The 15,284-nt window shown below is 46.4% G+C and overlaps 1 protein-coding gene across 1 annotated transcript; it reads right to left on the reverse strand.

Moving 5' to 3' along the window:
- Window positions 1-9,164: 9,164 nt before the first annotated feature.
- LOC133027657 (suppressor of cytokine signaling 3-like) lies at window positions 9,165-13,661 on the reverse strand. The gene is made up of 3 exons (XM_061094729.1): window positions 13,161-13,661; window positions 11,962-12,307; window positions 9,165-11,857 (listed from the first exon to the last, which is right to left on the reverse strand). Exons 2-3 carry the CDS (start codon window positions 12,088-12,090, stop codon window positions 11,309-11,311), a joined length of 678 nt encoding a protein of 225 aa, XP_060950712.1. The 5' UTR covers window positions 12,091-12,307; window positions 13,161-13,661; the 3' UTR covers window positions 9,165-11,308.
- Between the last annotated feature and the right edge of the window lie 1,623 nt (window positions 13,662-15,284).

The raw sequence follows: 15,284 nt of genomic DNA on the forward strand, positions 1-15,284 counted from the left end.
TCACAATTTCACAATACATAATACTAATTTATAATAGCAGAGATTCTCCTCTAATCTTTTTAATGCTTTTTTAACCCCGTGTTTAAGACGTTCAGATCATCGTTTGTTTATGGTACATATTGACGCTCACATTGACGTGGCTGAAGCATAATGCATCTGTGTGTGTCTGCCTGTCAGATCTGTTTACACCACGCGGTAGTCACGGATGCTTCCGGGATTCTTCAGGGGTCACAAAACTGCTTTTGGCCTGACCTTTATCCCTGCCCTGAGCTGGAAAGCTAATTCTAACTGGAGCCCACCCATCATTCATTTATCTGTGGAGAGCGAGAGAGGAGTTGTAACATGTGCTGGGACTGTAACCTCCCACCACTCCCACCACCACCTCTAACATATAACATGAGGGGGCAGGGGGCTCAGGCCCAAACTAAAGTGGTCACTTGCCGGACTGCCCTCTATTTTTATCAGCAATAAAACCGCAGTTCCCTCATGACTCAGGAGCTAAGTCAATATTTGGAGGTGAAGGCTTGTGGGAATTTATCTGCTCCATACGAAGGAGGTGAACTCATTATGAAACTGCTCCCTCCTCACTTTCTCCCTCTGACCTACAACTGCTATGACTGCCTCCACATCACAAGCGCCATCCCCTGTCTCCCTCCCTCGGCTGCACACATTTCCCACTCGCAGGCATACTCATGGTGTCTTGTCTCATTGTAATCACTTCATAAAAGTCCCAGGGTGTGTTATCCGGACCGCACTGTGCTGCAGTTACAGTTGATCTTGCCAGTAACAGAGCCCTTTTTTTTTTTTATGAACCATAACAAGTCATCATAAAAAGTCATTAGCAAACATCAGGGTCGTAAAAAAGGCCACAGTCGGTCTCGAGAGCCCCACAAGGGCCGTGAGCGGAGAGAGATAAAGATGCATCTGTAAGCAGGAAGAGGAGCGATGGGTAGCTGGGATAAGTGGGACACGTCCTGAGCAGGAGTTCTTTTTCAGGGATCACTGCAACCTCACACTTTTGTATGTTTGTGTATTTGTATCTGTATGTGTGTGTGTGTATGTGTGTGTGTGTGTGTGTGTGTGTGTGTACGTGTCTGTGCTTGTGCTTGTGTGCTTTGTTTCCCTCAAATGCCTCCCAGCATTCCTTGCTGGTGAGCATGGAGGGGAGAGTGGTGTTTTGGAGAAAATATTGGATTAGAGAAAAAGAGGCAGAGAGGGAGAAATGAAGGAGAGGGAGAAATATTGACTCCTTCTGGGAAGGAGCGAGACGGCAACGCCTTTCCAATAACCATAAACCCTCTGGGCTGAAAATAGACGAGCCGAATGAATAAACGAATGTGTTCATCCCACATGAGCTCTTCTCTTTCACAGACGGAGGGGAATGGAGGCGACCCCGCCTCCTTCTTTTCTCACCCCCTCCCCTCCTCTCTCTCTGTCGCTCTCTCTCTCTCTCTCTCTCTCTCTCTCTCTCTCTCTCTCTCTCTCTTTCTCCTCTCTCTCGTCTTTCACTGAGGCCATCATTTCTTCACTATGACGAGAGATATTAACCGGAACAAAACAGGTGTTTATGGGAAACCTTCCCTCAAATGAGGTTTTTCAAGCACGCGCACACAAAGACGCACACACACACACACACACACACACACACACACCCACGCACACACACACCCACGCACACACACTTCCCTGGGCGATGCAAAGGTGTTGACATCAGTGCCTGTGAATAAGTAACATCTGTTTCACATTTCACACTACCCCCCCAACTCCACACCAACACAGACCCATATGTAATGGACCATTCACACACACACAGACACAGACACTGCAGATGCATTGCTCTTATGGTTTCTTGTCCCTGGTTTCTCAGCTTTTTAAAGGGTCAGTTCACTACAATGACCCTGAGCAGTGTGCATACCACCGCCAAGGCTGAACAGTCCCCTTGTGAAACCACATTTAAATTTTCTGGATACAGACTGTCACACACCCGTAAATTTCAGTACCCTAAACGTGTCTGCTTTTTTTTTTTCATCGTCATCCATTTAATATTCTCGGAAAAATCTAGGAAAATGTTGAAAAATGTCTCAGAATGTTTAAGAAGGTGGAAAACAAAATCCTGGATCCACCCCCTGATTCGTTATTTTCTGACCCATATCGCAACCTTCTACCAATCAGTTCAGTAGTCTTTGCGTAATCCTGCAAACTAACAAACAATGAAGAAGCCACAACCTCCTCGGGGATGGTGAACCCCCCCTCCCCTTCCCTCTTTCTCTCTCTGGTTGCTGAGGCATGATTTGGCCAGAAGTAAGTGTACAACCAAACATTACACCGATGTGTGATTCAATCACTTTTCTTAAACCATGAACATTAATCTGCTGCTGTAATGGCCTGCCCTCTTCTGGGAAGGCTTTAGGCAAGACTCTGGAACCTGGCTGCAGGGATTTTTCTCCCATTCAGCCAAAATAATAGAAGTGAGGTCAAGCGCTGATGGTGTGAGATAAGGCCTGGCTCAGAGTTGCCGCTCCACTTCAGGCCAAAGGTTTTCGGTAGGGATGAAATCAGAGCTCTGTGCAGGCCAGACTCTTCCGCAACAAATTTGGAAAACCATGTCTGTAAAGACCAGGACTGAATCATCTGCCTATTTAATTATTTATATTCATAATTGCTCCAACGTTGCATAGCGAAGAGATGTGTTAAAATGTCTTACTCGCTGATCAATAAAGGTTCTAAAAAAATGCCCCAAAGATATCAAATAAGCATCAAATACCTAATTAAAAACCAAACTTACAAAAAAGTGTATTAAGAATTACCTGGAATTACAGAAACCATCTCTGAAAACACATTTTTGACGTGTATTCTGACTTCCACCAATACTGTAGCAGGCCACCAGAGGGCGATGGTGGTTCTTTGGCTTCACTTTTGGGGAGGTCCCATATTCTGCATCCTTATTTACAGTCTAACCCAAACTCACACCAAACCTTAAGGATAGGGATGTCTCTCTTCTTTTTGCCACACAGGTTTGTTTTGGTTGTGTTTGCAAGGTATTTGAGATATCCTTCACTTCTACAGAGGCAAACAGAATTTAGTTGGTGGTTCTCTGGTCATTAAATAATGAAACAGCATCTCTTGTTTCCAGAGAAGTCGCTGCCTGAAGGGCTTTCGTTGGAACTCGTTTCTACCAAGTAAAAATACCAGATGAAAACACTTGACAGGAAAGTCTTCTGGAAAGATTTTAAAATGATCTGAGTGCTCAAATTAAATGTAATTCACTTATATTGTAGAACCTCTGCACATAAATTGTCTGCATGTCTTGAGGGAGAAAAAATTGTTAACTTCATTTAGGTGAACTGTGCCTTTAATCATTATGTTGAGGATAGTTATATGATCATCAGAGGCAGGGTTAACCAAACCATGAAGATTAGCCACTGTAGTAATCAGCTGCAACCACAATCGCCTGTGTGTACTCATTCCTCTCATCCTTCATTCATCCACTCACCCACCTCTCCTCTCTCAGTCGCTCATTTCGCATTCTGTTCATTCAGCTGTAATTATAGACCATGAGCAGCCTGTGTAAATTCACTTCCGAGAACAGTGGCATCTCTGGCTTTCTTCTCTTTTTTTTCACCTCCTTCTGCTCCATTCATTTACCAGACCTTCAATTCACTCCTCGCAAATCCCCTGCGATCCTGTCACCCTCCTGACCCTGTTCTCACTCCTCCTCCTCCTCCTCTTCATCTTCCTCTCCCACATTGCCCGCTCTCCCTCTCTCTCCCCCCTTACTCTCTGGGAAGTCATGTGACTTCTCTGAAGCTGAGCCCTATAAACCAGCAGTACTTGGGGGGCTCAGTGTCTATACAGCTCCCCGATTGGCTGCTGCATTCAGTTGCAGTTCACACACACACATACACACAGCGGACCCCCTGTTTTCTTCTTTCAGGAACAAATGTGATCCATCACATTTAAAAAAACAGAGAGGAGGGGGGGGCGTCTGTGTGTGTGTGTTTGTGTGTGTGTGTGTGTGTGTGTGTGTGTAAATGTCACCTTATTTAAATAAAGCAGTGGTTATTAGTCTAAATGAGTGGGCTGTTCTCCCAAGGTGAAGTCACTTAAATATGCACACACGTACACACTGAAGCCCGGGCAGTGCCTGTTGTTTCATGTTGGAGAACGTTGCATCCTGCGGCAGGTCAATAGCTGAATGGACTTAGGACTGAGGGTTGTTTAATCCCTGTTTGGCTCCTGTGGAACTGGAACGAAGGACGCTGGTGGTAAAATGTCTCCGGTTCATTTTCAGAACCTCTTGGTGGGATTGAAGGCTCCTGTCAAGTTTCACTTGCAGTGAAAACCCTGTAAAATTTTGTGTAATAAAATCCAGTTTCCGTCTTTAACCCAAGAAGAACTGTTTTTTATCCGACACTCCAGCCGGTTGTGTAGTATTGATATAAAAAAAACACAAGTCTCTGGAGATATTAGTCACCTCTGTATTATGTAACTAACGACCAGGGACCGACACCCCCCTACACACTTTTCCTATTGCTTTCAATTAACTCAGCAGTGATGTTGAGAGTGTTGCGTTCAGTGTGTGTGAATGTGTGTGGGCTGGCACATTGGTAGAAGTGGTAATAACAGGTGCTGTTACCAAAGAGCAGATTCTTAGCACTATTTCTAATTGACTATCAAGCTAAACTAGCACTGTAGATTTGATCCAGAATGAAATATCTCAACAACTAATGGATTGATTACCATGAAATATTCAGATATTCATGGTCCCAAGAGGATGAATTTAAATGACTTTGATATTTTTCCTATAACACCACTGGCAGATGAAAACTTGAATTTGTCCCCTGAAACATTTCAACATTTAAAGTTGAATTTTACATTTTTACTCTCAATGTCTGATCTGGCATTGACGGACCATGTCTCCTTTGTCTGTCATTATTTCAGAAACACTTGCAATCTTTGCAAACAAGTGAACTTTTCATCCAGGGCCACCATGAGGTTAACGGCTTAATTATTCCCAAGAAACTGAATAAGGTCTGGCAACTCGGAATTAAAGTAGAGCTTGAAGATCCACTGGAAAAAGTATACTATGATAAAGTTGCTATGTCAAGCTGTTGTCAAACAAACGAATCAGCTATCACTAGAAGGGCCCTTGGAGAGCGCATTCCTCCGCTTAGGCTAACATCCTATCTTGAAGTGTTTAAAAAAGTGAACACAAATAATCGAATCCACTCCGAAAGTTGGAGGGTTCTTTCTTGGCTCACACCCTTCCATGAAGTTCCAAGGAACTCAGTTTTTTGCGTAATCCAGACAGTTTTTGCGTAATCCTGCTAAAAGACAGACAAATGGCAGTGAGAACATAACATTGACAGATGTAATTATCTTTATTTCATCTCTTTCATTCATTTCTTATAGGTCACATTACGTCTTTCCTTCTTCCCTCGTATGTTTTCCTTCTCTCCTCATGTCTTACCTCCTTGTGTGTGTGTGTCCCTTGAATGAAAAACTGAATGTTTCTTACATTTTACTGCTAATAATAAACTATAGTACTACCACAGTTGAATAGTAGAATAGAGTGTGGGGTATTTGCTGGCAGGAGGGTAACTTTCAACTTCAGCACTGCTGCATGTATTTCTTCCTCCTTGCACTGTAGGTATAAATCATAGGCGTTGTCATTCATTCATGACCAAAAAAAAAACCTTACTCACCACATATGTATGTGTGTGCGCTCTTGTGTGTGTCTGCTCGAGTCTCAAGTTCACATTATTACGTAGGCCTGTTTTGCTGGCTGAGGGGACACAGTGACACCTGAGAGCGTTCCAGGGTTTGGTCCGAGGCCACGCCGTTACTGTAAGCCATTTGGCATCTGAGCTTCTCTGCTGCTATACGCGGCTCGCGCACAGCTGTGAATGGAGAGCAAAACAAATCCCCCTCTGATAAAGAAGCATCAACTACTGCAGTCCTCCCCGACTGCCCTGGTTCGTGCACTTCAGGTCATCTGTGGTAGCTTCCTTTGTTCTGCCAGGCACACGCACGCCCGTGAGGCTGTCCAGGTGTTACGGGAAAAACGATTTCACTGATGATTTCAGTGAAAATACAGTTAGTCACAATGACGTTCAAATGCTGTGGAGGAGGAGAGTGTGTGTGTGTGTGTGTGTGTGTAAGGGGGGTTGGGGAATAGTCAGCTTAGAAAAATATTGTGGTTTGAGTGTGTGTGTGTGTGTCACAGTGAGCTGGTCGATGAGAGCAGGTCAAGACAGCGCTGGTTTTGCAGGCTTCTGCACACATAATACATGCACATGTTTGTGAGTGCATCTGACCATCTGTATGCTTCCCATATGGTTTTTATTGATCCATGTCCCTGTTATACCCCTCACGCTCCCTCTCTTTCTCTCCGTCTCTCTCTGTGCGTTGATGGTGAAGGAATGATGGAATGCTGGAGGGTAAATCTCTGGTTTCCTGGAAGCTGGTCTGGCTTTATCAGAAGCGGCTGTGACAATACTCCAGCTGATGGGCCAACCAATCGTCTTTCCTATAACGGCCGATCAGCCAACAAAAAGCCTTCCTGGAAGGAATAATCAGCAAACCGGAGGCCCTTCCTGGAAGACCACTGAGGATTGCTCGTCGCAGGGCATATTCTAAACCTTTTAATATTCTTTCCACCTTCCATGCTCGACACGGTTGACATTGGCCCCGGCTCAAACGTAAAATGAAACTTTAAATAACACGTCGATTTTAATTAAACGGGGGAGGGAGGTTATCAGTCAAACCAGCTCGTTCTCTAATTCACATTCCCCCCCCGCTCAACTTACCTCACATTTCCTCATGCTGCATTAAAATGTGGGATTAAAACTATCAAGGGCGGTGCCCCGAAACTTTGGTGTGAATGTTTTCATTGTTGAAGGGGGAAAAAACAACAGCCTCCAAACCGAGCTCAGTTGTTTGAGAGCTGGGTGTTGTGCTTGGCCCCGGACACTGTTGACAACTGTTGAGCTGGACACGGCAAGTCATTACCCGAAAAAAATGAATCATGGTGGAAAGACTTTCTGTGAGCGTGTGAGATTCGTAAGAGGAGCGAAGGACACAGGCAAAATATTCCAGCCCCGCTAACCAGGCAACTATGGGGAACACACAATGAGTCACAGTGAGCTGAGCTGGCTTATTTAGACAATGTGTGAGTGTGTGTGTGTGTGTGTGCATGTGTGTGTTTATGTGTGTAAAACTGGATTATTCTGGTTGGATTTTTGGAAGAAGACTCACTGGTTCTTGTTTGTCTCTTGAAATACGTCATTTTTGTCTGGAAGTGTCCACAAAGAGTATCACACACACACATGTTTGAACAACCATCCATATTAGGACTTTGCATTGACTTCATTATACCTAACCTTAACCTTAACCTTAACCTTAACCTTAACCTTAACCTTAACCTTAACCTTAACCTTAACCTTAACCTTAACCTTAACCATGACCTTACCTAACCACAATTCTCATCTTGGTCCTGACCTAAACCAGGACCTCAGAAATTACATTTTGCCTCATAAGGACTGGCCTTTGGTCCCCATGAGGTCAGTGGTTGTACTGGAAAAAGTCTTTAGGTTGGAAAAAAAACAAGTACACACATACACACACAGCAAATGAATTCACATTTTTTCCTGTAAGGGTCATAGCAACATAAGGAAGTGTGGGGCTCACTTTTTGAATCATTGTAATTACCTGAACCGAGAAAAAGAAGCAAAAACTGTTATTACACATCGTCCTGTCAGTCCTTCCACAGAGGTCTTTGATTGGCTCCTATCCATATGGAGTGTGTGTGTGTGTGTGTGTGTGTGTGTGTGTGTGTTTGTGTGTGTGTGTGTGTGTGTGTGTGTGTCTGTGTGTATGTCTTTGTGTCTTTGTGGATATATGTATTATCATGTCAGTGACCATTTGTTCTACTTGCTGTGGAAAATATGAGCATTTCAGTTTCACATCACATTTCTGATTATTGTTTTAACCTGAACTTAATACTCTGGCTGAATTAATTCGCTTTTTTTTTATTCAGTTTTCTTCAGATGGAGTCCCCCCAATCTACACACACACACACACAAACGGACACCTCATTCGCTCTCTCTCATACACACACTAACACCAGGCAAGCCGTAAAATCTCAACCCAATTAAAGTGCCTCTTTCCTGGAAGCCAGCCTCAGACAGAACACTAGGTATGCAGGGAATGGGAACCGTGTGTGTGTGTGTGAGAGAGAGAGAGAGAGAGAGAGAGAGAGAGAGAGAGAGAGAGAGAGAGAGAGAGAGAGAGAGAGAGCGAGAGAGAGAGAGAGAGGAGCACACAGACATGAAGAAAGTCACCCCTTGCTTAATTTTACCGACAGCAATCCGGCTCCACCAACCTCTTACACACACACTTTACATTGGCTGCACACTAAAACCACAGGGCGTCATAAATCTCCTTCGCCTCATGGACCCTTTCACCTATTTGACCTCACACAAACACACACACACACACACACATATACACAAACAAGCACACGTACGTATATATCCACTCACTCTCCTGAGGACACCATCCTCACTCCGACCCTCAGGCAGGATGTATAAAGCCCTGCTGCATTCCTTTCCAGTTAGGTCCAGCCCAAAGTGAGCTCTCTACACAGTAACTGCAGTGTCAAAGTGTACGTGTGTGTGTGCGATGGCGTTAACTCGGCTGTGCGCTTCTGAGAATCCCTTTGTTACTGTATTTAGTACATCTGCAGGGCATGTTCGACAAAATCTTGGCCCCTCCCTTTACTATACGTCTGATGCCTATGGAATGTGCCCACAATACTCCGGCAGAGAAAACAAGAAGTGATGATTGCAGTAATTTTAACCCTGTGATGTCTGTGCGTCATCCTCATGCAGCCTGGAGCCCGGTGTGGCTCTTTGTAGAACGTCGGCTGACTGAGTAAACACTTCTTTGTTAAACTAGGAAATCCCATTTGTCAATAAATAATCTTGTTGAGGCCGGGCATTGCAGGAATACAGACCGCCTCACAATACATTACGGTAAGTTAGAGTTGATCCAGTCAATATTGACTCAGAGAAGTACGAGAGAAAAAAAAAAAGAAAAAAGAAAAAAGAGAAGCAGTGCAGCAGGCAGAGACAAAAAGTGAAGTAACACACAGGGCAAATGCATTGACTTTTGTAAAAATAGTGCTCTTTAATATAAATTATTGAAATATTTTAGAAATATAAATATGTGCAACGTTCCTTTTCATTTATTTTTTTTGTTGTAATGCTTTGTTATTTCAGAGAGTACAGCTTGTATTTTGCCAGACTAGTGGCCAGCCTTTTTGCGAGAGTCTTTATAAAAGACAAATGATTCACATACACGTGCGACACATGTTCAACTCGGGTGTTGATGAAGAGGAAATAAGACGGAGATCTGACCAAAATTGTGAACGATATGGCAAAACGTCAAGCGCTCAAGTGGCCACAGTGACATCACCGTGGGTTAGGATGTGAAAAGGCTTCCACTCCAATATGGATCACAGGTAAGTACGAGCACTGGTCGAACACAGAAACAACAATTTTGATCAAATCTGAGTCTTACATGTTTTTACAAAAGGCTTTTTTCTTGAGAGAATTGCTTTAGTCTCGTGTTCCCATGACATTCAGACAAACCCCACGGCCCGCTCCTGCTTCAGAGGTAACAATGGAAGGGAGATGGGGCGAGGAACTCTTTTCTAAAGTTACAGGATTTCAACAAAATGATTCATTTCCTCTATTGTCTCCTTCATGAATGGCGATTTAAGAAATCCAGGGGGGTACAGGGCAGACAGACACACACACACACACTGACACATTTCCACAAAAACAGAGTAAAATCGAGGCGATAATGTCGAGGAGAAATTACCGCGAGTGTCCAAATAACAGTATTAAGACTTCAAACTTTCTTTTTTCACATGGGGCTCCTTGGAAAACCTGGATGTGTATTAGCAGGAGCAGCGTCCTGTATCATTTCCCCTAAGTCTGCGACATCAATCCAGTCAGTGTTTTTGTTTAGCTGTGTACCAGTATGTCTCCTCCCCCTTCTCCCCCCACACTCCGGCCCCCTCCCCACTTTTCTGTCCTCTTCAATTTCCTCTTTCCTAATCCCTCTTCCCGCTACTCGTTCTCCTTCGCTCAGTCCCTCTCCTCACCCTTCCCCCGATCTCCAGGATCGTCGTCGTCGTCAGTTCCCTTTACAGTGTCGCTGACATATTTCCAGCCAGCTTGGATAAAAATAAGTACTGATGTTTTCTTTGGTCCCGTGCCAGGGCTTTTGTCTCCGTAACAAGCTTTTGTCTCGGCAACAGCGGTCTGCTTTGTGTCACTGTCAAGGCGCACATGCAACTCCGTAAAACAAAATAAAAAGTCGGGACAGGGGCTGGCTAATGGAGGAGAAACGAGATACAAACAGGAGATGGGAGAGGAGATGCTTTGTAATGGGTTTTCATCCTTTTGTTCCCACGTGAACAGATCCTATATGTGGGCCTGTACCTGTGTGAGTGTGCGCGAGTGTGTGTGTGTGGGTGTGTATGTGTGTGTGTGTGTGTGTGGGTGTGTATGTGTGTGTGTTTGTGTGTGTGTGGAGCTGGCATGAATGACTGCCTCTCTCCCCTCAATGAGGCAACACTTGCGGGAAGCAGCAATGGAAATGTGTGCGCCACCACAACACACAAATACACCCACAGTCAGACAAACAAATACTTTAAGTCCTCGGCTTTGAGTCCCTTGTTTGAACTTTGCCTTGTCCTCGGAAACTCGTCCGTTCTTTACCCCCTCCCTCTACTGCGCCTCCTTTCTTTCTCTCCGGTGATCCAAAGTGTTGTAAATGTCAGGCTGACCGGGGGGGCGGGGGGTGGCCGAGAGGTTTCAGCGAACCCGCGGGGATCACTGGTGCTGTATCGATCGCGCTGCCACTGTCACCGTTAAAATCGACCACTCGGGTTAATCTTCTATGAGGCTCTGCTCTGCGTCCAAGGCAGTCATAGGGAAAACTCTGACCTTTGACCCTGGGCTTCGTCTGCCACTCACATCGGTAGCGGTCAGTTTTTTGCAACGTGGGATGGACGAGGTAATCATTGGTTAACCCAAATTGCACTCCTCATGCCAGACCCCAGGTCAGTCGCTTTCCCGGAAGTGTTGGGACACATCTGGGATAAGCTGATTCTGGCTACAATGAGAAACTAACCTCACGTTGGCATCTAAGGCTAAATCTGGTCAGTCTCTGGTGGAGGCAGTGCCGTCCTGTAGGCGGCTGGTCCATGTCGACGGACCGCTGCAGTTCCTGTCAGTCATATCGGAGCATCATACTCCTCCAGGAAGTCTCTAAGTGTGTGCGGGAGCTGCTCTGCCCGCTCCGACCCCAGGCCTTGGTTGTTCAAGGTCCTCCTGCACATGTGCTGCAAAGACGAGAGAGAGGTCGAGAGGGGTCGCCGCAACTCCAGGGGGATCCTCTCTCCACCGGTGTGAATCAGATAAACGTTGCACCCTTTAATTTCTGCTGAGTTGCCCCCACATGCCCCATCTCTGCCCCTTCCAGCGTCCAGCCCTTTGCCCATGTAGTGCGCTATGAGTTTCAGCACGCAATCGAACTGCGGTGGGACTTGGGTGTTTTGCGGGTCTGGCTGTAAGAAGAATCCACCTCCCTCGCTGTGGATTCTCAGGTTCTTGGTTCCTCGAGCCGTCTGCACAGACAGGGTGAAGAAGTGGTGGTGGTCCGAGGAGTCCCGGATCAGGAAAGTGCCGGGGGATTCCGAGCGCAGCAGGGAGCTGGCCTCTCGCCCTCCAACAGCCCCCCAGTAAAACCCACTCTCCTGGAGCTTATGCAATGCACGCATTACCTGGAATAGGCAGAAAGAAACCCAATTATTACATGTTATCAGCCATGGTGAACTTTTAAACTTTATAAACTTTATTACTAAACACACACTCCGGTGACACTGACCTGTTGGTAGTGTGCGTGTGAGCTGAAGGGCTTGTAGTGATGTGGGGTAAAGTTGGACCCCTGAACTCGGCCCACTGGAGGGGGCACGCCGCTCATGGCGAGAGGGTTGCGTCCGCCGAGGGCTACCATGGCGCCATGGCCCCCTGCCTCCGCCGGCTGGTCGAGAGGCAGGGGGCCCAGGACGGGAGTGCCGAGGCAGGCAGGGGGAAGTGAGTCCGGTGCAGAGGGAGAGGAACAGGAGGGCGAGAGGGCCGAGGGCGGCTCGGTCACACACCGGGTCCAGGGCCCCGGGGTAGAGGAGTCCGATGCATCCAGAGAGGGGCTGGGAGAGAGCACCTACACACAGCTGGGAGGGAAGGATGCAGCACAGATCAGACATTTGCTTCAGTATAGAAGCTGATGCACGCACACACACACACACACACACACACACACACACACACACACACACACACACACACACACACACACACACACACACACACACACACACACACACACACAATCCCACCACAGTGGGGCAACACACTCTGTGACAACTTTGCACTTCCACTCCCTGCAGCTCACCCCCATAAAACGCAGCTACATGGCGACTATGACACATGCACCGGACAGGACCGTGCAGGTTATATTTAGTTTCGATGAATCCTCGCTTATTCACGCCGGTGGAGACAGACAGCAACTGGATCCCGATTGCTTTTCAATCGGGTTCGATCGGGCGCACCGCAACACGGGTTGTCAAAAAACGGGGTCACACGGCGGAAGAGCCCAGCGAGCTGCTCTTCCTCCCCACAACCCCCCCCCCTGTACCCCTCTCCGTTATTCACTATGTAATAAAAACCCGTTATTCACTGTAATAACGCCTGTTCTCATTCTGTGCCCGTGGTTCCCTGTGGTCCGGTTCCCGGGCTGCAGGGGCAGATGTCCGGTTCTCCACCCCGGGCTACAAAGGGGCTGCTGTCCCGGCCGGTGCGGGTCTCCGCTCCGGGGCTGGAGGACGGGACGGGACGCGGGGATGGAGTCGGAGGAGGCCGGTCCACCGCCTCCATCCGAGCCGGCTGCTCCGCAACAGGAGCCGACCGGACTCCCGTGTTTCTCCCCGCACCCCCCCCCCCGGCTCCTCCTCTGCCTCCTCTCCGCCGGAGTGGAACCCCCCCGGCTTCCCATCGTCCCCCCCTCCAGCGGTCCTGCAAACTTACCTCGCGGATTTGCTCGACCAGATGCAAACTACCCGAGAGTAGTGCCAGATGAGTGATTAACTCAGGCATTAAAAATGCAAAGAGAAGGAGATGAAGTATCCGAGGAAAGCAGGGTGCAGCGGCTCGGGTCCGGAGCGGAGGAATGCGGCGGCGCTCCGGAGGACTCGGGTCCGTGTGTGGCGGAAGGTTACTGGAGGTTGTTCCAGCAGCGAGTGGAGCCGTAAGGCCCCGCCTCCTCCGCGCAGAGGGCTCTTCCAGTAAACACAGGCGCGCACGCACTCACGCAAAGGACAGGAACACGTGCTCGCGCTCTTTCTTTTCTTTTTTTTATCCTCTCCCCCGTGGAAGGTTGCCAACACACAATCAGCGTGATCTCTCTCCCCGGAGCTGTTTCCTGGTACCGCTGCTTCCCTGCGACTCCGCAAGGTGAAAAAGTTAAAGGCTCCGCATGTGGAGGAGAATAAAACCATATTCAGTGAAATCCTGGTGTGTGTGTCTGTGTGTGTGTGTGTGTGTCTGTGTGTGTGTGTGTGTGTGTGTGTGTGTGTGTGTGTGTGTGTGTGTGTGTGTGTGTGTGTGTGTGTGTGTGTGTGTGTGTGTGCGTGTGTGTGCGTGTGTGTTGGGGCTCAGGCCTTTGTAGACTACTGTGATGAAGGTGGAGGAGTCAGATGAGGTTTTATTGCACTGGTTCCCAAACTGGGTTGTGACCTCCGTGGGGAAGGGGGGGGTCAGGACACACAGAAGGTGATTTCCAGTAATCAAATACTGTAACATTTATTTAAGAATACCTCACAATGTTATAAGCTGTTTTAAAGCACAAAAAAAAACACAACTCTTAAAGGGATAGTTCACCCAAAAAGGAAAATTCACTCATTATCTACTCGTCACTAGGCCGATGGAGGGAGGGGGTGAAGTGTGAAGTCCACAAAACACTTCGGGGGTATCAGTAGAAGCCAAGCAGCGTGGAAGCCAATTCCAATACCAGAGTCCAGTTTATGTCTGAAAGCAGTTTATGATACTCTCTACATTATCTGGAGTTTCTCCAGCCAAGCCCTGAAAACTCCAGATAATGTCCGAGCCCATGGGAGGACACAGCAGGAGATGTTGTGGAGGATTCACAGTGAGCAAGTGGGTGTATTGAGGACGTTTCTCATACACGGCAGGTGCAAAAGTTATTTAAAATTTCCAATCATTCCAAAATAAGAAAAACTTGTTCAAATTAGAATTAAAACCTTCAAAATAAACATTGGGCTCCTGATTTTCTTGGTCTCCATGTGACTCCAGAGGTGATGAAGACCGATGAGCATCAGCTACAGCAGGTCAGTTTACAGCAGCACCACAGGAAACACTACCACATATGCACATATCGCTGATTTATTGTGACGGGGGTCACATGTGTTGCTGGAAAGTTTAGGAATTGCTGATCTAATGAAAGCCATTCATAGTTTACATCACCACTTTGTACTGTAGATACCAGATACCAATATAAACACGTACTTGTGTCACATCCAGTGCTGCCCCGACATGAACAGAGTTAGGCTATTTAAACACTGCATGGTGCTGAAATGTCGTCTAATAAACTTACAACCCTTAATAACACAGGTAAATAATATAACTTGGCCTATCTGACCGTAACAGATTTGAGTCAACAGCAGTTTTACAGAATCAAAAGGAACATTTACACCAGAAGTAGAGCCGGACCGATATGGATTTTCGGAAAACAGTTCTGCTCCCGATATATAGGGCGATATTGATTTGTTGAAAAAATAGTTGGCAATGATTCCTAAGATGTCGTTATAAACCCTTTTTGACTAAGAAACATAATCGAGGCTTGACATTTTACAGTTAAAACATAAACAACTATAAAAGAAAAGAAAATACAACCAAATATAAAACTGAAAAATAATATGGAAAATAAACAATAAAATGTAAACATGGATGTAGATCTTTATACATTATTTGTGGAGTAGAATATTTCTCTCTGCAAAGTGGTGAAGTAACAGCCTTGAGAAGCATAAACAAGGAAAGAAGCAAAGTCCATTAGTAAACTTCTACCTGAAAATATTTGCTCAATATATATTATCGCTATTGAAAGTCATATTATTACATTAGTGTCTTATCTCT

This window comes from Limanda limanda, chromosome 21 (assembly GCF_963576545.1).
Source record: "Limanda limanda chromosome 21, fLimLim1.1, whole genome shotgun sequence".
Lineage (NCBI taxonomy): Eukaryota > Metazoa > Chordata > Actinopteri > Pleuronectiformes > Pleuronectidae > Limanda > Limanda limanda.